The 23,433-nt window shown below is 38.8% G+C and overlaps 2 protein-coding genes and 1 long non-coding RNA gene across 3 annotated transcripts; 2 read left to right on the top strand and 1 right to left on the bottom strand.

Annotated features, from left to right (window-relative positions):
* Positions 1–1,866: 1,866 nt before the first annotated feature.
* On the bottom strand, positions 1,867–12,342 carry LOC102235716 (interferon-induced protein 44-like). Its single transcript, XM_023337383.1, has 8 exons — positions 12,019–12,342; positions 11,899–11,924; positions 11,792–11,825; positions 10,879–11,080; positions 10,405–10,563; positions 8,904–9,072; positions 2,430–2,530; positions 1,867–2,349 (listed from the first exon to the last, which is right to left on the bottom strand). Exons 2-8 carry the CDS (start codon positions 11,912–11,914, stop codon positions 2,182–2,184), a joined length of 849 nt encoding a protein of 282 aa, XP_023193151.1. The 5' UTR covers positions 11,915–11,924; positions 12,019–12,342; the 3' UTR covers positions 1,867–2,181.
* On the top strand, positions 7,936–8,754 carry LOC111609347. Its single transcript, XR_002753076.1, has 2 exons — positions 7,936–8,186; positions 8,264–8,754. It is a non-coding gene; the product is annotated as an uncharacterized LOC111609347 (long non-coding RNA).
* Positions 12,343–13,155: 813 nt separating the features above from the next.
* LOC111609208 lies at positions 13,156–22,777 on the top strand. The gene is made up of 10 exons (XM_023336321.1): positions 13,156–13,251; positions 15,847–15,935; positions 16,152–16,316; positions 16,875–17,003; positions 18,703–18,730; positions 18,838–18,867; positions 18,976–19,023; positions 19,727–19,789; positions 20,171–20,419; positions 21,696–22,777. The coding sequence occupies exons 2-10, from the start codon at positions 15,861–15,863 to the stop codon at positions 21,905–21,907; spliced, it is 999 nt and encodes a 332-aa protein (XP_023192089.1). The 5' UTR covers positions 13,156–13,251; positions 15,847–15,860; the 3' UTR covers positions 21,908–22,777.
* Positions 22,778–23,433: the final 656 nt, after the last annotated feature.

The following is a 23,433-nucleotide window of genomic DNA, read 5'->3' on the forward strand; positions in this document are numbered from 1 at the left end:
TTAATTCTCAGGGGTTTTACTAGTTAAATATATTAAAACTGAAAACGTGAATATTTTACAACATATCATTGAAACCAAATGCAATGTTTTTTTTCCCAATTTAAATGTATTTTGTTCTTTAATGGTTATTTTTAAAGTCTAAGCCATCAAGCTGTTTTAATTTATATTTTTATTCTCTGCCAAATACAAATCCCTAGAAATGATGGCGACTCGAATCTGGGGTTTTTTTCCTCCATTTTTTATTTTGCATCATGACGACAGAGTAAACAGGAAGATGAGAAACCTCAAACCACATTAAAACACATTTGATCCCTTATTATGTTCTAACAGCTTTATTCCTTAGAACATTTATCTCAGAAGTAGATTAACATAGTTCTCGAGGTATGTCAGTTAATTTTATCTTAACTGACATAATATTCCCCCACATTACATGCAAACATCCCTTTATTATACATTTTTCTTATTATCTAAGGTTGGTGGTGTCATTTTTCATCTTATTACAGACATTGAAGAAAACAAAAGCTTAAATAGACAATATACCCTGCATGAAATGTTAAAGTAAATAAGAATGACTAACATCAAAAGAATAGCACATGTTAGAGAGTAAAATAAAACCTATGAATTAACTTCATTAAGCTTCCCTTTTATGTGTCTTCTTATATTTGATAAGATTTTCAGCCACTCTTCTGTAGTTAAATCACAATACAGGCATTTCTGCCAAACAATCCTCAGATTATCACAAATATTTGACTGTAGACCATAAAATGTTCTGTAAAATTTTAATCTTGCTTATATACGTCAGCTGTTGTTTCTCTATGTCGGTATTAAAATCTCTGTGGGGAGCATATACCCGGTTTTCTTCAGTTAAATTTATCTCACATTTCATACAATTTGATACTTGTAAGATGTGCTTAAGAAAAGACAAATGCTTCTAAAGAAACTGTCATATATATTTTATGAGATGGTCATAAAATACTATATCAAGATTAACCAAATATACAAATCGTGTTGTATATTTGGCAAATCAACAAGGTTTGCCAAATATAATTTTAGGGGCAGGATTAACATAAACAAATTCAACAAAACAAACAGAATATTTGTGATCTACCTGCATAATGGGAAAAATATGTTGCAGTTTGTTTGCAAATGGTAGTCGCTTTGTAGCCATCACAAAAACACCATCCCCCTGAGTTAATGTCTCCTCTTTTTAAATGTTGAAGCTGTGTAGAAATGGCTGCAGAGGACAACAAAATGGAGATCAGCTGCTCTGCAGAAGAAAAGGATCACAAAGCAGAAAGTCAGGCAGAAGGGCCCAACCAGGAGACTGGTGAGCCTCTGATCAGATCAGGTGTTGTTTCTCTATGTTCTTTCATTTTCCAGGTTTAGAGCAGTGGTTATTCAAAATTGAAATATATTCAACATTTCTTCACAGTGTATAACACGGTTCTTAGTGAATGCAATGAAGTGGGATACCTCCAATCTCTGCTCCACTCTTTTTTTGTCATCTACCTGTATATTGGGAAATTGTGTTGCAGTTTGTTTGCTAAAGGTGGTCGTTTTTTAGTCAACACATACAAATAGCTCTGAGTTAATGAGGTGCAGAAATATTTCTGTTTAGTACCATTAGATAAGCAGTCCCTGAAAGATCTGAGAATAACATGACAGAAATCAAAAGTAGTTCTGGGACAACTTCACTGAGGAATTATCAAGTACTGAGTGATGAAAAATGTGTATACTTTCCATAAGCCTACATCTACTTAAAGTGCTATTTTTTATTGTTTTTATCTGATATTCTATTTTTCTGAGACACTGAATTTAGGTTTTTGTTTATCTATGAGGCATAATCATCAAATGTACAAGACAAAGTCAATGTGCAGCAACTTTATTTAGTCATTTTTTAAGCCAACACATACAAATAGCTCTGAGTTAATGTCTCCTCTGTTTCAATGTCGATGCTGTCCAAAGAAAACTTCAAAGAATTTCCTTTTGTAAAACAAGTACTTCCAATAATATTTATATTCCAGACTAAAGTTTTGCATAATATGATCAAGCAGTACAGACACCACATCCAGGTAAATACAAGTTATTCTGAATATTAATTATTCAAGAAATAGTTTCCAGCATACCATTTTCTTTTTTAAACTTTAATGCCCCGCAAGCCCTCTTCTTAAACTGTTAATATCAATTTAAATGTTTCTCAATGAAGTCGTCTCCAAAGTCAACCATTTTCCTCAGGGCACTCAAGATCAGGATGTCAACATCGTTTTTCATGTTGATTTCTTCGCTGTAGTTCTTCACTGGGAAGATGCAGTTCATAGGGATTCCCACTGCTGCACTGAAGTCTTTCATCTGAATGTAAAAACTAACTGTTACACTTACAGTTTATAGTTAGTTGTGTAAAATCTCCTGACAAATGGTCTAAAACTCACCTTTTTTTGCAAGTGTTTGCTTCTGTAAACATTCTTCACGTCTTTCTCTATTTCCCCGCAGGCAGCATCGATGTGGGTCATCATGGCCATCTGAGGAATGTCTGCAGAGACAGAAATAGATGCTGAGGGAGTCATGGAAACGGTATCCATGGAGACAGCCACCCATCAAGGGTCAACATGCCAAACTAGAAAGGGAAAAATAATCAAAACCAAAATAGGCCTTTCAAAGTATTTCTCAGTTTTTCTGCATTTATAGAACATTACTGAAGGTTAATTTATCTGAGTAATTCAAAGCGGAAATTAACTGGAGTGGTGATCAGGATGCCTCCTGTGTTAGGTTGGGGTTCTTTTTCCTGTTTTATTTTGTTTTCTTTTCCTCTTCTGTCCTGGGTTTTTTCTGGAAAGCTGCGTTTCCTTTTACAGCCATGAGATGTCACCAGTGAGCGGAGCCCCTGGAGAAGTGTGGCGGCCAACCTGTAGACGCACCTGTGTCTAATTTTCGAGAGCTGCGGAGGTGCTTCATAAGGACAGCCTAGCTGACACTCCAGTGCCTGAGTGTTTGCCTTCACTGGTAGACGTTTTTCTTAGGAAGAAGCCTTCTATGATCGCTCCCTGTGTTCTGATCGCTCCTTGTGTTCTCCCCGTCAGATTTCCTTGTGATCGCCCTGTGACTCCTGGATGTGGACAAGCGCTCCCCCCTGGATTTCCTTGTGTTCCTCACGACGCCATTGGTATTACCAATCGGTTGCCTTCCTCCGTGCACTTACCTCCCTGGTCCCTCCCCGTGGATCCTCTGTGCCTCGCCATCGGCTGAGCCTGCCAGCGTTTCATGTTCCGGGAGCTAACTGTCGAAGCCCCGCTCGGAAGTCAACTCACTCTGCTCTCCAGCTGCAAGGCTTACCTGCTCGCTCTCCGACGGTAACTCACTTCTCCAGCCGCCACCATTGACAATACTACCTCCGCATTCAAGTAAGCATCCTACGAAAGATTCTCAGAATTATTCCATTTGACCCATCCCGTGTCTCACTCCGCTTTTTCTCATATACAGTCTGACGACCAGTTTCCTCCAGTCCCAGGTTCCAGAACTATTTCCCCTGACCCCTCTTCCTTTCACCAAAATAAATATTATTGTTGTTTCATATCGCTCCTCTTGGTGTGTTCTTGCATGTGGGTAACCCGGCTATCACCCATCATGACAGAACACTCAGGCCAACAACCTACCCCAGCAGACGCTATAAGAAGGGCTTTATCGGAACAACACGCTCTCATACAGTCACATGATTCAGCTTTAAGAGAGTTGAGTAACAGACAGGCCGAAACAAACCGTCGGTTAACCGAGTTGTCTAACTTTTTGCAAGGCTCCGTTCAGCAGGCACAGCCTCCAGCCCCAGCCTCACCTGCAGTTCCAGACCCGCCAATCCGTCCCACGTTTTCGGAGATTCGGCTGCCAGTTCCCGAGAGGTTCACAGGTGATGTGCACAAATGTGGAGGATTTATCTTACAATGTTCCATCATTTTCAATTCCTGTCCTCAGAGTTTTCCACACGACAACGCTAAAATAGCATATGTGCTGTCCCTGCTGTCCGGTCGAGCTCTGGCTTGGGCCGAAGCTAAGTTTTCCTCCCCCACTGATTTTGGTTGTTCCTATCCCGATTTCATTAAAGAATTAAAACAGGTGTTTAGTCAAGAGACAGACCAGACTTCAGCTTCCCGAGAACTTTGGAACTTAAGACAGGGGCAAAGAACTGTGTCTGATTTTGCCATTGACTTTAGGATAAAGGCAGCAGCCTCAAATTGGGATGCCACGGCACTTAAAAGTGCGTACTTTCATGCATTGAGTGAACAGATTAAAGATGAGTTAGCTACTCTGGATGAACCTGCAACTCTAGAGGAGTTTATAAGTCTGACCATAAGACTGGATAATAGAATTCGGTCTCGAGCCAAAGAGAGAAATCGCCGAAATCCCTCAGCCAGAGCCCCCCTACTGGCTACCCGTCCTAGTCTTCAGGAAGTACCAGACCCCTCGGAGACCTCAGAACCTGAACCCATGCAGCTGGGTAACACTCGCCTGACACCTGAGGAGAGGCAAAAAAGACTAGTCTCTCGGTTATGCTTGTATTGTGGGGGTCCCAGCCATTTCATCGCTAACTGCCCCGTCCGTTTAAACTTGCAGGCCCGGCGGTAAGGACGAGGAGGCTGCCGGTGCAACCCACGAATAGTAAATCTCGTCTCCTTATTTCTGCTACCCTTTTCCATCGCCATCAATCTCTTCCTCTAGCTGTTTTTATTGACTCAGGTTGTGAACAGAATCTAATTGACTCCACCCTTGTTGAACAGCTAGGGATCGCTACAGAACCACTTCCGGTTCCACTTCGTGTTTCAGCCCTAAATGGGGAGGTCCTGCCCAGGATAACCCAGAGGACTACACCTGTCCGTCTTGTGATTTCTGGTAACCATTCAGAGCTAATTTCTTTTTTTGTTTTCCCCGCAGTCAGCTCCTCTGTTATCCTGGGGTTCGAGTGGCTGCTCACACATAACCCACGGATAAATTGGAGAAAGGCAATTATTGAGTCATGGTCCAGCGAGTGCCACGCAACTTGTCTCCACTCTGCTGTCCCTCCGACGTCCATAACAGCAGAGCAGCATGAGACCGACCCCCCTGACCTTTCAATTGTTCCCCTCGAATATAAGGATCTGGCTGCAGTCTTCAGTAAGAGCAAAGCACTCACTCTACCCCCCCACCGCCCCTATGACTGTGCCATAGATCTGTTGCCCGGAGCCCCACTACCCACCAGCCGACTTTATAATATCTCCCGTCCAGAGCGTCAGACCATGGAGACATACATTAATGACTCGTTAGCAACAGGCATTATACGCACTTCTTCGTCACCCCTTGGGGCAGGGTTCTTCTTCGTGGGGAAGAAGGATGGGTCCTTGAGGCCCTGTATTGACTACAGGGGGTTGAACCAGATTACCATTAAAAATAAGTATCCTTTACCTCTTCTTTCCTCAGCCTTTGACCCCGTCCAAGAAGCCACCGTTTTCTCCAAACTCGATCTCCGCAATGCCTACCACCTCCTTCGCATTCGCGAGGGAGATGAGTGGAAGACGGCATTCAAAACACCCATGGGACACTATGAATATTTAGTCATGCCGTTTGGTTTATCTAACGCGCCTGCCTTTTTCCAAGCCCTCGTAAACGATGTCCTCAGAGATTTCATTAATGTGTTTGTCTTCGTTTATCTAGACGACATACTGATTTATTCCAAGTCCCTGGAGGAACACAAGATGCATGTCCGGAAGGTTCTCCAACGCCTTTTGGAGAACAGATTGTACGTAAAGGCAGAGAAGTGTGAGTTCCACCGATCATCCGTTACCTTCCTGGGCTACGTCCTTGAGAGCGGGCAGGTAAGACCCTCAGAGGACAAGATCAGAGCTGTGCTGGACTGGCCTAGACCCGAGACCCGTAAACAGTTGCAGCGGTTCTTGGGTTTTGCCAACTTTTACCGCCGTTTCATACGGAATTATAGCCAGACCGCTTTACCTCTAACTGCACTCACATCCACCAAGTCTAGTTTTACCTGGACCCCACAAGCAGAGGAAGCCTTCAACCGGCTCAAGAACCTGTTTGCTAACGCCCCTGTACTAGTCCAGCCCGATACCACTAAGCAGTTCATCCTCGAGGTTGATGCTTCTGACTCCGGAGTGGGGGCTGTGCTGTCTCAAGTCTCTGAAAAGGATAATAAGTCCCACCCCTGTGCATTTTTCTCTCGCAGACTTTCGCCAGCTGAACGCAACTATGATGTGGGGGACAGAGAGTTACTGGCTATTAAGCTCGCTCTAGAGGAGTGGCGACACTGGCTAGAGGGAGCTGAGCATCCCATAGTAGTTTGGACTGACCATAAGAACCTGTCTCACATTCAGTCAGCTAAACGTTCCAACCCTCGACAGTCTCGCTGGTCATTATTCTTTTCTCGATTCAACCTGTCCATTTCTTATCGTCCAGGTTCTAAAAATGTCAAGCCTGACGCCCTCTCTAGACTGTATGCACCTGATGACCCTGAGAAGGAACTTGCTCCCCTGCTTCCCCCCAGCTGCACGGTGGGAGTAGTTACCTGGGAGGTGGAAGACCTCATCCGTCAAGCCCAGTTAACCGAGCCTGTCCCCGAGTCATGTCCACAGGGAAAGACGTATGTCCCGGCCTCCGCTCGATCCCGCTTCCTGCAGTGGATGCATTCCTCCAAGTTTTCCGGACATCCAGGTATCAGTCGAACTATTGGGTTGGTCAACCGAAGGTTCTGGTGGCCATCAGTTCATAAAGATGTCAAAGAGTTTGTGTTAGCATGTCCAGTCTGTTCCAGGAACAAGTCCTCCCATCAGCCACCCACAGGATTACTCCAGCCATTACCCATCCCCAAGAGACCTTGGTCTCACATCGCTATCGACTTTGTCACTGGATTACCCCCATCAAAGGGTATGACCACCATTTTCACAATCGTTGACCGCTTCTCCAAATCTTGTCATTTTGTTCCTCTTCGCAAACTTCCCACTGCCGCTCAAACTGCCATGCTTCTCATTAAACATGTTTTTAAGTTACATGGCATCCCTCAGGAGATTCTTTCCGATCGGGGTCCTCAGTTTATCTCCCAAGTTTGGCGACAATTTTGTTCCGCCCTAGGGGCGAAGGTATCATTAACCTCTGGTTACCATCCCCAGACTAACGGCCAGACGGAGAGGTTGAATCAGGAGCTGGAGGCCATGCTGCGTTGCCTGACTGCTTCTGACCCTGGAGACTGGGCTCAATATCTACCATGGGTAGAATATGCACACAACAGTCACATTTCAGCAGCCACAGGTTTTTCCCCGTTCGAGGTCTCTCTTGGCTACCAGCCCCCTCTCCTGCCATCCGACGAGAAGGACATATCTGTCACGTCAGTACAGCATCACATTCGCCGTTGTAAACGGATCTGGTCAGACACAGTCACTGCACTTAATAACACTGCCTCCCAGAACAAGAAACAGGCTGACCGGAGGAGAACCTCTGCGCCCACTTATTTGGTCGGTCAGAAGGTCTGGTTGTCTACCCGGGACATACCCCTCAAGTCCATGTCTAAGAAATTGTCTCCCAGGTTTATAGGCCCGTTTGAGATAGTGTCAGTCATCAGTCCGGCAGCTGTACGCCTTCGCCTTCCTCCCTCCCTACGTGTTCATGCTACTTTCCATGTCTCCCAGCTTAAACCGGTCCTGTCCAGTGATCTTTGCCCTCCGGCCGAACCCCCTCCTCCCGCCCGTCTTGTTGACGGTCATCCTGCGTACTCCGTCCGCCGGATTGTGGCTTCCCGTCGGCGTGGTCGGGGTCACCAGTACCCTCGTTGACTGGGAGGGCTACGGTCCTGAGGAGCGCTCTTGGGTCCCCCGCTCCTTTATCCTTGACCCCTCCCTTATTAGTGATTTTGCCGCCTCTCAGCCTTCCTCCTCTTCTCGTCCGTCAGGTGACGTCCGTTGAGGGGGGGGTACTGTTAGGTTGGGGTTCTTTTTCCTGTTTTATTTTGTTTTCTTTTCCTCTTCTGTCCTGGGTTTTTTCTGGAAAGCTGCGTTTCCTTTTACAGCCATGAGATGTCACCAGTGAGCGGAGCCCCTGGAGAAGTGTGGCGGCCAACCTGTAGACGCACCTGTGTCTAATTTTCGAGAGCTGCGGAGGTGCTTCATAAGGACAGCCTAGCTGACACTCCAGTGCCTGAGTGTTTGCCTTCACTGGTAGACGTTTTTCTTAGGAAGAAGCCTTCTATGATCGCTCCCTGTGTTCTGATCGCTCCTTGTGTTCTCCCCGTCAGATTTCCTTGTGATCGCCCTGTGACTCCTGGATGTGGACAAGCGCTCCCCCCTGGATTTCCTTGTGTTCCTCACGACGCCATTGGTATTACCAATCGGTTGCCTTCCTCCGTGCACTTACCTCCCTGGTCCCTCCCCGTGGATCCTCTGTGCCTCGCCATCGGCTGAGCCTGCCAGCGTTTCATGTTCCGGGAGCTAACTGTCGAAGCCCCGCTCGGAAGTCAACTCACTCTGCTCTCCAGCTGCAAGGCTTACCTGCTCGCTCTCCGACGGTAACTCACTTCTCCAGCCGCCACCATTGACAATACTACCTCCGCATTCAAGTAAGCATCCTACGAAAGATTCTCAGAATTATTCCATTTGACCCATCCCGTGTCTCACTCCGCTTTTTCTCATATACAGTCTGACGACCAGTTTCCTCCAGTCCCAGGTTCCAGAACTATTTCCCCTGACCCCTCTTCCTTTCACCAAAATAAATATTATTGTTGTTTCATATCGCTCCTCTTGGTGTGTTCTTGCATGTGGGTAACCCGGCTATCACCCATCATGACATCCTGATTAATTCACATCGACTTTGATGGAACTCACTTTGACTTTTCCTCCTGTCGCTTGTCTAAATAACATAGTTCTCTATAAACTCACCCAGTTTACTGGCTGTTTCTCTGACCTCCTTCATCTTCTGCAGAACTGAATCCTTAATCTCTGGAGCGTTGGCAGACATCACACAGACCAGGACATGAACCTTGTCATTAAGTGAGGGATTTGGGTTGTAACCAAAATCGTCTTTAGTCAGTGGGCCTACTGGGTTAAACTGCAAAAAAAAAAAAAAAGACAGAAAAAGCAAAATGAGACATGAAATTTTAAAATCAAAACAAAATATCTATATTTTTTTGGATGAACTAATATCCTTCAGATATTTGCAAATCTTACAACATCTGAGAGGGGAGCAGCTCCTGTTACGTATCCTAATATTCAAGCAGCAGGGGAATGTGCTAAAATACACCAGAAGGACTCCTTTGTCAGCAATGTTTTTCAGCAGACCCACTGCTTCATCGTGCAGAGGGGACATCCGACTTAATTCAGAGATCCAATACACAGCATAATCTTTATTGTAGGAGTACATGCTGCATGTTTACTTGGAGGTGACGATAATCCATCTTTTTATCCAAGGGATATAAATGAGCAGGAAAAGGTGCTATAGCTAATTCCTGCTGATCAAAACAAGCACTGGATTTTTTGTGTCCTCACTCAGTCGGCTTTAGCAACTTTGGCCTCTCAAGCCATGCCCCCTTCATCCTTACCAAACAGTGTATTATCTTCCAAACATTGCAAATTACAAGTTATTCATGTCTCCTTTGAAACTAGACAAATACCTGCTGGTAGAGCATAGAGCCCAAATGGACAAAGTGCAGCTGCTGCAGAGATCCAAACAACTATTAAGCATCTAATGTTAGGATATGTTCGCTAAATTTTAAAACCTAATTTCAGAAAGCAACTTAAGGGTGTTTTAACACCTTGTAGTCCAGTAGACTCATTTTTTTTGGAGACCAAAACTGTTTGCTACATTATCAGCTGGTACATTTTGCTTTCACGCTGCACTGTGTTATATGTACCAGACTCTTTGAGAAACTTGCTCACCCCCTCACCTTGGCGCTGCACCAAGAGCCACTGAAGCAAACGACACAAAAACATGTGAGGAAGACACTGAGCACAACTTCTTTCTTTATAACATGTAAACAAAAATGGAATGGAGTCAGATTTTAGTGGCTGTTGGATTTCACTTTTGTCTATGAACCATTTCTCCCACTAACGCTAGACTTGTGAGTTGGTTTTGATTGTATTTACCCAGAATGCTCTGTGTTCTGGGTACCTCCTAATCTTATGCAAGTTATCATGGAACCAGGTAAAGAGGATTTGCATGCAGATCATATAACTATAGTGCAGGAGCAACAGTGTCCATATCTTGTCATTTTACCATAAAAGTTGACCAGCTTTCATGTTTGTCACCTGAAAGTGTCTTCCTGGAGATCCAGCATTAACAATAATTGGTCTGATCATCTGTAGTTTGTTGAAATGTTTGTTATTGTTAACAACTTGAAATAAAACCAGTAACCTAACTGGTCCCAGCAGTGGGTTCTTTCACCTTGTGACCCTCCTTTACGTGTCCTTTCATAGCCAGTTTGATGTCGCTAGCATGAATCCCACTGTGGTTCCCTTCTTCCAGACCCATGACGTCGTTGAAAACCAGAGGAAGAAATGTCTTTGAAGTTCCTCGTCCTAGTTGGATTTTATAAGTTTCATACTGAAACACAGAGAAATAACATGTAACACAATTCCTGCTGGAAACGGGAGAAAGTAAAGAGCAAATCTGGATCAGGGCTAATTGTTTGATCTCAGAAATCTAAAAGATAATCCATATTCATTATTCACATAGCAGTGGTCAAAATTTATGGCAAACAGCTGAAGAATCCCTAACTTCAGTTTCTCAGAAGATTAAAGTACTATTTATAAATGAATTAAATCAATCTACAAGACCTTTTGGCTAAATAATTGACATCATATTACAATGTGATGCAGTCGTGCTCCTGTTGTGGAGAGAAACATCTTCACTCATTACTTTTATGGTGAAGCTTCTGTCGGAGGTGGTCGCACTGGTCAAAGCAGGAATGGACATTCGGCCTCGGAGGACGTTACTGACGGAGTTGATGAAACTGGATTTTCCGGCTCCAACATGTCCAAACATGAGGACTCGAAGATGCTTAATGTCTTCAATTTCAGGTTTGTACTCCTTCACATACTGAAGTTCCTTCTCCTTCTCTCTGAGAACATAAAGTGGATATATGAATATAATGGTTGATTCAGAAAACTGCGTTTACTCATTGGTGTCATTGTACAGAGGGATTACATTCGCAATGAGCAGTTTTATTCAGAAATCCAACTGGCTATGGTTTGTACTTGTTTATGTTTTTTTAATTCAAAAAGAATCTTATTTTTATATGCTTTTAAAATTTTGTTCTGTTTCTAACAACAGTGTTAATAAGAATGAAAGCTTCGGCCTGAACATTGATACTAATCTGGCTGACATGCAATCTCTATTCTCTGATAACCTCTGATCGCTTTTATGGCATCTAAAGATGCCTCAGGATCAAGTTTTGTAGAGTTATAAAACACTTTTATTAGTTACTGCTTAACTACCATCTAATTATTGTCTATATTTGCTTGCTTGAATTGTCCCTCAAAGATGAATATTTATTACCCAGAACACGTCTTTGTTCCAGATTCAGCTTCTTGATCTGATCCAGTTTCTCTCTTCATTTTGTTTTTATTCATTGTGCCTTTGAATCATAAACCAGGATCTTACACAATGAGTAATAACCTCTCCCCTGACTGATCAGCAACAATTTATCTCTCCTTGTACTTTCTGTTTGCTGTAATGTTTTTGATTTTAGATTTTAGCAGAATGAGAGACAAAGCAGCTGAACTAAACTGATTAATATTTATCAGTTTAAAAAGTCTCACAGTAAACTCACCCCCATTGCAGTTCCCTCCATGGTTTGTCCAGCACTGCATGAAAACATTAATTATAATTCTTCAAAAACAATTGAAAACCTTTCAGAAATGTGATTTGTTTACTTACATGGAGAAGCAGCCATTATATTTCCTCTGCAAAGACAAACAGTAATGTCATCATGTTCAGCCTTTCATTTAATTTCTCCTAAACATTTGCTTCAATCACAGATATTAGGTTTGTACTTACCAAGATGATTTGGACAGTGTAGCTCTGCAAAGGTCTCACAGTAAAATGCTGCAAAATGTTTAACTCAACAGAAAAGGTAGATACAGACTAAAGGCAGTGAAAGTGAACAATAAATAAATGAATGAGCTGTTTGGTCCTCAAAACATCCCACTGTCAGTTCTGTGGTGCAAAATGAAACCAGAAGCTTCCTTCCCTCCACATAAGAAACCTCTCCCCTTTTAGATTTATCACGTGATGACTGGAAACGCCTTCTCCTGACTGCAACCCTTTCTCTTTTTCTTTCTTTCTTCACTTCTTATCTTCTTCCTTTTTTATTTCCTTCTCTCCTCTCTTTTTTCTTTCTTTTATTCATTTATTCATGCATTGAACCGATTGTAGGGATTAATTAAACATCAGCATGCTGGTTTAAAACTGATGTTTTCAATCCTCTGTTTATTATTTTCTGGTTACATCTAATAAAAATCCAAAATTAAAGATGAAAATATTACATTGATCTGTGGTATTTATTTTCCTTTGATTTTCTAATGTTATGATATTTCTTAAATTCACTTGTGTCCAAATACCAAGGAAATGTGTATTAAGTGCTGCACTGCAGATAGTAACCAGGAAGTCACATACCGTAGTTCTGGTGATGGATCAATTACTGATTTTTTTTTCTTTTCTATTTCCTTAAATATCGCCACAAAAAAGAAGGATCAGTAGATAGAGCCACTTTATAACACTAAATATGTCTTATAATAACTGTTTGACAAATTAATTCATAAATGCATTGAAAAAAATGTTTTTTAAAAAAACACCCTAAACAAATAATTAAAACATTTTTATTTTCTACAACATCTAAGAAACAACATGCATCCAGCTTTCCCCTTAAACAACTTTAAAATACATGATTGAGAAACTAGTTTTCCATTTATTTTTTCATTTAATTTGGGACATTGATCATAAGAACCAGTTTAACAAAGTGAGTTTAGAGAGCAATCAACAGTCTGCAAATATCCTTTTGAAAGTGAGTGAGAGTAGATTTTACAGATTAAGCCAGTAATCAGTATAGACACACCGACCCTGCAAAACTGAAAGTGAAAGTAAAAACTGTTCTTTAGCAGAAGCTGCAGAGTTTACTGTAAGTCACATGATCAAGTCTTAATGGGAGGGATTTCTACCAAGACTCATTTAGTGACGCTGCAGAGCAGCAAAACACGGATATACTGGATCAGAACACCACGAACTCTTCAGGTAATATTCTCTTGCTTATATTCGTCAGCTGTTGTTTCTCTATGTCGGTCTTAAAATCTCTGTGGGGAACATATACCCGGTTTTCTTCAGTTAAATTTATCTCACATTTCATACAATTTGATTCTTGTAAGCTGTGCTTAAGAAACTACAAACAACTCAGAATTGCAAAATCTATTGAGTTACTATTTACTTACTTTTTTGAAGTTATTAATGTGCCGCTTGACTCAGCAAATCCCGTTTGCTTAGACGAATCCGTGAAAGAATGAGGCGTGAGCAAAATGAAGCTAAGCTTGGTGGCTTTACATGAAAAGGTTTTCAGGTCAAGCAGAAAAGAAAACACGAAAAGAAGGTTTGAAGAAATAACATCGTTTATCAGATAAGGGCGAGTTGGAATATGTTAAGATTTTTTTCACCACTATATTTTATCTTTGTGTTTCTGAAAAACTATCATATAAATTTGAAGACATAATCTAGTCTGAAGCCTAGGATTTGCCAAATATAACTTTAGAGTTTGGATAAACATAACTGAGATTCAACAGAATATCTGAAAAGTAACTGGATCATCATGCTCATACACGCGCATCTAAATTCTGAATAGCTTGAAAAAGTTTATATTTTAGAAAGTGAAACTCCTATGAGACTCCAGATTCATTACAGATTGAGAGAGATATTTCAAACTTTTATATTCTGTACTTTTAATAAAGTACAGAAGCTTTCTGTACTTTATACAGAAAGCATTACAATGAGAAATGTAAGCTTTCTCATTTGCTTACAGAAATGAGAAAGCAAAAAGTCAGTGTCTCGGAATATTGGAAAGTCATGATGTCACACCTTATTTAGTCAAATAACTGAAAACAAATAAAAAGGTCGTCTAAGCCTCTCAGCAGTCTCTCACTAAGGGTCAGAAAGATTATGAGAAAATCATGAGAAAAACTGCTGACTGGGCATCAACACCCTCAACATGGAGGGCTAACCACAGAAGCTCATGTTTGAAGGACTTTCATAGAAAGTTAAGTGAAAAGAAAGCGTGTGGTAGGAAAAGGTGCACCAGTATCAGAAAGTCTTGAGATGATATTAAGTAAAAACTAGACAATCCCACAAAAGCATCTTACTCATTTCTCCGAGACACTGAATTTTAGCTTCATTATCTGTAAGAAATAATCATCAAATTTAGTAATATGAGTATAACTTTTTAGAATAAGTGACAAACAATGTACACTTTATATTTATTCTAATTTTTGTGATCTACCTCTGTATTGGGGAAAGTATGTTGCAGTTTGTTTGCAAAAGGTAGTCGCTTTTAGCCAACACACACAAACACCATTCCCCTGAGTTAACACCTCCTCTAGATTGATTTTACTCTTCAATTTCCCTGGTTCAGAGCTGTTGTTATTTGGATGGAGAGAGCCAGAGATCTGGTAAGGAGAAAACTCAAGCAACATTTTCAGTGCTCGTTCTGATAAGTCTTCTCCTTATCAGAACAAGATAACAGTCAGAAGGTGTTTCTGACAATCATTTTTTAATCAGTAATAACACAAGTGAGAACTACTAGCACATAAACCTAAACTGAACTTACTACGACTCATTATACTCCATCACAGTCCTCCACAACATGGCAGAGTGTCCTTGGATGAGACTCTGACCCACAAAGTTAAACAAGGATTTACATTTCTGCCTTTGATCGAAGTTTTATTGGTGCACAATTTCTAGTTGGTACACTTAACAAGATGCCATATCTTTTTTTATTCACTACAAGTACATATTTTGTCACAAAATGTCCACAAAATGTCCATTCCATCGTGGATGTCAAAGTAGAATAAATAGATTTTCATTATTTTTGGCCAATATAAAACACTTCATTATAGAGATTTTTTATGTCTTTCTTCTCAGTATTTGCTTAACAATTAAAAAGTATTGTATCAATGGCAAAGTCACTCTAAAACTATTTGCCCCCCTTCAAAATATGCACACAGTTAAATCTTCTCTTTCCATTGGAAATCTGAGGCCAAATCTGTTCAGACCTTCAAATAGATCTGATTGATTCTCATTTTTGTATAATTAAATTACACTAACATTTTACTAACCTCCTAAAATAGTTTTATTTAATAAAATTTGAAGATGACAGACAGGACAATAGCGTGGTTTGTAGGATGTCATGTTTGGTAAAAGTGCTAATTAATTCAACTAAAATGAAGCGAGTTATTTATTACAGAACAGTAAACTATTAATAATCAAAACACATAATTTCATCAGTTAACACTTTGGTTGAATCTTATTGGTTATAAGGATTATGACAAACAATGGAAAAAAACTGAGGAAACAAGGTTCAGATTACTTTAAGTAAGCATTTTACATAGAAAATCTTTGTGAATTAGTCTGGGAAATCAAATGATCAAATTATAGTCATTATTAATAACCTTGCTGATACCAAAAATCATCAAACAAAATACTATCTGTTGTAAAAACTTGCTGTGTTCACCTTTGGAAAAATCCATGAAAACATGGACCATAATCGTTTAAAATTTACAACGTCACAATTAAATAAATATGAAGTCTGTTCTGTTTACCTGAATATCCAATCACCTGTTTTCATAGATAACCTCACTGCTATGGATACATCTGAGCCCCAAAAAAAAAAGACAAAGCAAAACAATGAGTCGGGAAAAGAAACCAAAGGATCCAGGGTAAGGTCTCTTGTGACATATTTGTTATTAGGGGGTTGAAGACAAGTTTTCTGTGATTTTCAAAAAATTATGAAAATCCGATTTTTGAAAAGTTTCTCTTTGTAAAATGTTGAAGTCTGTGAGGTGAAATAATGAAAATGTCTATAGAATAAAATGAATAAACAAACTTTTTATCATCTTTAGTTTTTAACACCAATGGTCTCTCTTGATTTCTAGGCTGAGAAGTTGATGAAATGTCCAAAGTGTCAAGCTGGGATTGCTCCATCTGTCACGTTCTGTAAGCAGAAAAATGACCAGTGTGAATTCAGTATTGGTCTGCACCAGGACAATGGAGATGACCACACTGCCTGGTTCAAGGACAAGTTAACCTTCACAGAACAGGTGAGGTCAAACGTCTGGCTTCATAGATCTTTATACGGTGTTATAGGAAAGGAATTTTTCCTTTATTTATTTATTTATTTATTATTATTTATTTTGCACTTCAGCATTTCAGCTCTTCAGAGAAAGTTTGACTTTAGGTAGAGAAAAATAAGTTAAAAAAGGTCTTCAACTAATTGTTTAATTTACTAAAGTGCAAAACGATAAGATAATTCATTGGCCCTTGAACAATTAACTGGTAGTGTTACCCCTGATAGCAACAACTGCTATCAAACATTTTTTTAAACTGGCAACGATTGTTTTAAATATTTGTCGAAGAATTTTGTCAGGAGTTGTTTTGATTCAACTAAATGGTTTAAGCATGAATGTCCTACAAAACCAAAAGGTCCTGCAGGAGTTTCAGGTAGGTTACAATATGGTTACAATCATTACAGAAAGTTCTGCAGGTTCTAAACAATCAAAGCAGTTTAAGATCATCACTCTATCACCTTGTTTGACTATTGTATAACAATAGCATGTAATATAACTTTACAGTGAAAAGTTTCTCTCTTGTCTCCTCAGCTTGCAGATACCAAGAATAGCAAGCCATGTCCCAACTGTAATCACAGTTTTCCTGTAAAGCACAGTGTTGCTAGCAGGACTAATACGATGGGTGGATTCGACATTGAATTATCCATCAATATTCCTAAGGTAAGCTAAGATGACTAGTCAGGCTTTTTTCATAAAAGTTTTTTCTGTGCAGAGCAGGTGATTTTAAACATCAGGGTTTGTAGATCTATGTATGTAGAGCTGAACTCAAAGTTTTTACAGTTTCATCTTCTGTAGCCTGTGCACAGCTCCTGTCTGCATATTTCAATTTGTTTTTCTCCAGCGAAGGGGCTTCAGGTCTAAACCAGAGTTGAATTGTTGACAATAAGTTATCATCAGACTTCTCTATCAACAAGATGAAGCTTACAAAAAATTTGTAATGTTTTGACTGGATCTTGCATGAAGAAGATAATTGACACAAATATTAGGAGATGAAATTCAGTCAGATCTAGTTGTAGTTAGAAGGACATTATACATTATTAAAATATCAGATAAAAACTGATCTTCTTAAAAAGTAGGGAGTGAATAAAGGTTTATGTCCAGTGTAAAGTGGAGGTCAGGTGTTGCCAGAGCAATAAAATATGAAAAGAAAAAAAAAAATGGATCGGGTGCCCAGAATTACTTCTCACTAATATTGAATGTGAAGATATTGTTCTTATGATGGAGATTGTGGTGTGAAGGTACATGAGTGTCTTCTGAACACCTACAGTACAGTCCTTTTACAGCTTCAAAGACATGTATTGAATGGATGCAGTACTTTGAACATGAAAACATACAGCATGTTTATGTACAGGACTGAGAGAGCAAAGCTGTGGTTGGACACACAATTTTAAAAAGCAGAGGTAACTCCCAACTATTTCTAAAGTCAGAAGTTTGAGAACATTAAGGTTTATTATAGTTCTACAGTGCTGATGGAGAATGGGAGGGGACTAAATTATTAATTATTAAAATTAATTAATTAACTAATTATTAAAGGTGTTAGTAATAATTGATCAACTCCAAGCCAAATGTCCTCACACAAAGTGAGAAAATAATCAGTTTATTTTCCAAATTTTGCTCCCTAAGAATTTAACCCACACAAATTCTGCGAAGATTTTAGGACAAATTCCTCCTGATGCTTTTATGCTGCATTCAGTAAAAACTCATACACTGGATTGTCTACATGTCAAAACAAAGACTTAATGTTTTTTGTTTTTCTTTGCTAATAATGGCACAGTCCTATTGTAAAGTTCTTAAACATCAACATTTAGGATGTTTATTATTGCATATTTCTATCCAGGCATGTCTAATACCTGCTTAGAACTTACTATTTTCAGTTCTATAATCTTCACTTTTTCAAGGTGAAGTAAATAATAAAATTCACTTAATTTATTAAATGTTTCTACTGACTTGAGTAAAAGGATTTAAAAATAATACATTTTTATAGTTTCTTCTTGACTAAAGCATTCACACTGTACTGGAAATGCTGTCACAAAAAATTATTCAGGTTATTTAATTTCAGCATATTAACATAGCGCAAGTACCTAAAACTAAATAAAAATGTGGTTTAAAAATGAACTCTGATCGAAACCACAACTGGTTTATAAAAAGTTTAGAGTGGATAAAAGCTTACAGTTATAACAGTAGCAGGTTTTCATTATTTCCGTGTGTCCAGTCCTTGCAAATAGGATGGTGGGTCTGGTTGCCTTTATGGTGTCAGGCCATATTTGCTCTGCAAAGGGAGGCAATGGAAAATCATTCGCATTCAGTGTATATCTTTATTCTTACATGTTGTTTTCTGGATGTTTTTTTCTGTGTGTAGGAGGACAAGCTGGAAGATGAGACTGTTGGTTCGTTGTTTTCCTTTGATCAAATTTTAAATCGAAATTTTAGCTACATGAAAGCTAAATCATTGTTTATGTAAGAGCTAAGTTAGAACTACCTGCTCTCTCTGCAGAAACATCATCTGCAATGATGGACAACTTGGGTAAGTCAACACAATTTTATTTTAGTAACTGTTGCAAATAAAGTTAACTCACAAACTGTGTGAAAATCTCTGTGACACAATCACAAAACGGGAATTGTGACAATAAAGGGATGGAGCAAGATGACGGGGATGAGAGTTCTTCAGAAACGCCAACAGGTATGTTAAACTAAAATAACTGTGCAGTAAAAAAAGATATTGATTCCACAGAGAAACTGTTTGTTACAGTCACTCCAACAAACAATAGAATAGGATTATTTTTAATACAATCCACAAAGCGCCAGAGTGCAACACAGTTAGGCTCACGGCTTAATAAGTCTTGAGAAGCTTGTTAAAAACACCAAAAGGCACCAAGAAAATACTGCACACATTGAAGACTGTAAAGTAACCCTGTATGTATCTGTTCATACCTGAGGATTCCAGATACTTTGGTGCTGAAGAAAACTCACCATATGAGGATGCTACAATCCTCAATGCAGCTGTCCCAGGGTTTTTGGCTCTGGATCATGTAATGCATGTCTTCTGCCTCAATAACACAAGATCCACAAATACCCTGAAAAAAATGTGCACAATTATGAGTATCAAGTTATTTTCTTACATACATGATTATGAACATAGTGATCTCACACGGTAACCTGTGTGACATTTACCTGGTGACGGTTGTTACCTGGTGAGTGGAGTAGTTATAGATGCTGATCGTTATTCTGTGTGGTGTAGATTTATTCCAGTACTTATTGAGTCATGATAAGTTTGTGTTGCGCTGGAGACAACATGCTTGTTATAATTGGATCTCACATAATGTTTAGTTTCAGTTTCAGCTGCAGCTCCGAAAGAAACTTTCTTCTTTTCTTTCGAATACCAGGAAGTAACACTGATGACCCTTCTACACGGAGTCGTCTGAGAGATGGTTGGTCTAATCTGACAGGTCTGTGGAAACAATTGTATTGATACAAAATATATAATCTTGGTAGAATATGCTCTTAAATTCAAAATTTTAACCATTTTTAAATTAATATTATTTAAATTATACATTTATAATGAGATTTTTTTTATCCTTTTTTCCTTTACTATTAATGACTGAACTTGTCTGAAATTTACTTTACTGTCAATCATAAACTGTGCCAAGAATTTAATAATATTATTTACTGTGTTTGTTTTTATTCCTGTTACTTTTAATTATAAGATAAACTACCTTCTCTAAAGAAACCTACGCAATAAAATCAAACCAGTATGTCCATCTTCCATTTTTACACATTTTGTGAAAGTTTGGCAGATATTAATGGCAACTATTATTCAACTTTTTCAGCAAACAGCAAAGGCTGGTTTTCATCCAACATTTTACAATCTCCAACCCCAGTGGTGAAGGTTCACTATACTCCTACCAGTTATACGTTTGGTGCTGATACTGCCATAATAAAACAATTGAAGAACAACTTAAAGTCATCAGTACAGTTGGAAGAAACAACCAGGAAGAACTGCAGCATCATCATTGTCTTCTGTCCAGTCAGTTGCAGTTATGAATCAGAAGTAAAGTCTGCCATGGAAAAGGAAGCAGGTAATGAAATCATTTACAACTTTATATTCATCTTACCACTACCAGCATCTGATTCCAGCTGAATAGTTTGATTTCTCACATTATTTGTTGCACTTAAAGGATAATTAAAATGGGCCTGCTGTGTCTTCTACCTCCCCAGAGTAAAAAAAAAAAAAAAATCTCCTTTCCCAGTTTGTCCATCACTGCGTTACTTTTGTCTACATGTAATACTAGAACTTCTTGCACAACAATCTGGTTAGTATAAATAAATCAGGGCTTCATCTTTGTTCACTAATGACAACTGACATCTAAATGCTTAGAAGAATTTTTGGTAACACTTTATTTGACGGGTTGTGAATAAGACTGTCATGACACCGTCTTATTTATGTTTAGCTTTAATAACATAAAGCTACATAATTTTTAAAGTTTGATCAGTAATACTTTTATAACAAATTTATGTCAGATCATGATTTCTTGGTTAATGTCAAGTTGTCTTAACAGACATTTTGAATAATGTCAACTTTGTATTAAAAGTGTCATGATTTACCGAATGACACTTTATGATAACAGTCATAAATATTCATGAAGACTTACTCATGTTCATGGCAGGTGGTATGTCATGTTTATGATGGTGTCATGACAGTCTTATTCACAACCCATCAAATAAAGTGTTACTGAATTTTTTTATGCTAATTTATAAAGATTTCAACAAACCCTTTTGTTTAAAATAGGCAAATACTCACACTAAACAAGAGTGTCTTCCAGAAATCAGGCAAAAATCTGGTCAACAATGATAAGAGTCTGATTACTGTAAGACCTAAAAATATATTTATTATTCAGAAGGATATAAATAAGTTTTATTATCTTAGTCTTTAATAAAATCTTAGGAAAAACCAAAACCTTTTGTCCTATTTTATGCTCCTTTTGAATTACTTCCATATGCTTTGAGAGATATATTTCATTTTATATCAGAACTAAACTTGTAGGTCAAAAGAGTATAAGGTATATTTCAATCAGGATAATGAATTGTTGGATTTTTGATTGTGTAAAATAATACAGTTAACCTAAATTACCAAACATAAGTTAAAATTGAAGTGAAAATTGCTGTTTCATTTCATTTTGACTTGTAACAAGAGAATTTTTACAGAGTATGATCCACTTCTTGGTTCAGACTAGTGTTGAAGGCCAGAATTTAATTTTTTCCAGTTCTCATTTCCAGATTTAAACAGAAAGAAGTTTATTTTCTTTTGATGAACTCAACTCTTCATGACGACTACTTTATATTATTTTTTTCCAGTCTCATCATCTGGTAAACCATTCATTTTGGTTCTGATGCATCACACCAGAGACCCGGACTATTCCACTGCAGGATGTGACATCTCTGAAGTGCTGAAAAATGTGTTATATGTCCATGTTTTTTACCATGAGACTAAACCAGGATTCCTGGAATGTTCACAAAATGCCCGAGCAATCAAGTTAATTGAAGACGTACTTCTCTCCAAGAAATAGAGAGCTTCTGCTTTTTATCAGTTTTGTTTTAAGTACTTTAATTTATCGACACCTTTCAGCAGAGACCACAATTGCATATTACCATTTGATGATGGAATAAAAGAGGGAAATCTAAATCTAAAATTACTGATCTTCTGACTGTAAACAGCATTTTTTTTCTTCCAGTTATCTTCAATTCTGTGTTTTCTGAATGCTTAGTTCTGACAGAATGTATTATATAGCGAACTACAAATTTGTTCTGATTCTACGGAGGTTTAAGGCCGAAACTAATCGGCAAATACAAGAACAGAAGATAAACAGGAAATGTTCATCAACTTCATGCTGTTATCCTGCAGTCAGCTTCCTGTTTGCTGGATGAACTTCCTGTGATGTAATCCTACTCCTCTGCTCAAACCCTTTCCTACCGAAGGTTCCAATGTTTTCCTCAACCTCAAATTGAGAAACTTTAAATGTTATGCAGCTATGAAAAATAAGCAGTGCAAATGAACGTTGTAGAAATGTAACATGTAAATGTTCTACCGGATTAAGATGGTGAATCTTAATCCGTATCTTGTATTAATTTTCATTACAGATGTTGCTATTCGAACATATCACCAATAAGTGTCATGTTTAATGTTCATTGGTTTGATTTCTACACCTTCACTATAAGACAAAAATATTGCTGAATAAAACAGAAGAATTTACTGTTTCATTTATTTTCATTTGTGTCTGTTTTCAGTTCTCTAATGTTCCACATGTGATAGACAGGAAGGTGAGCGGCACAGACTGTTTTGTTGCCGCCTGTGATTTCACTTGTGATGGAAAAATTACAATAAGGTCACATCTGCTAGTCATGTTATATGAATGCTTGTGAACTCTCACCAAAAGAACTATTTGGGTTACATGTAGAAGGTTGGAAGTTGTTTTCTACAGCTGCATCAGAACCAGACTGTCTCACCCTTTGTTGTTAATTCTTTATCTTTGGTATAAAACTCATGTGTTGTCTCTGCCTGTGAGAGCTTTTCATCCAAACCTGCTTCATTACTGATTGTCCTACAAGCTCTCTGTATTGTGCACAATATATGAATAAACCTGATTGAGTGATTTCACCTGAACAGTGCTTGGAAATAGTATTTTTTCCAGGACACACTACTCACAGCTTTTTATGTCACATTAACGTGCAATAACTAAAATCAATGTGATGAAACTTCCCTGGACATTGTTGCTAAACTAAAGACAACTCTGTCCTCTGCTGCTCCAGCCTCAACTCCTGCTGACTGCACCGATTGGTCCTCGTTTGCCTTCGATGCAACTTTCACCAGAATTATGCGGCTCAAATGAATGTTCAGTCTGAGGCAACAATGTTTAATGAATTCTGAACTATTGTCTAACCTTCTCTCTCGTTTTACGCATTGAACTGAAGTTCAAATAAATAAGCCTAAACTCTTCAAAATAATTAGTTGTTTGAGAGAATTAAGTTATCGAAGAAACAAATATCTACATTGTGTTTTCTGTGAAGTTAATTGTGAGATTTTGAGACTGTAGCA

Source organism: Xiphophorus maculatus, chromosome 7, assembly GCF_002775205.1.
Source record: "Xiphophorus maculatus strain JP 163 A chromosome 7, X_maculatus-5.0-male, whole genome shotgun sequence".
NCBI classification, from domain to species: Eukaryota; Metazoa; Chordata; class Actinopteri; order Cyprinodontiformes; family Poeciliidae; genus Xiphophorus; species Xiphophorus maculatus.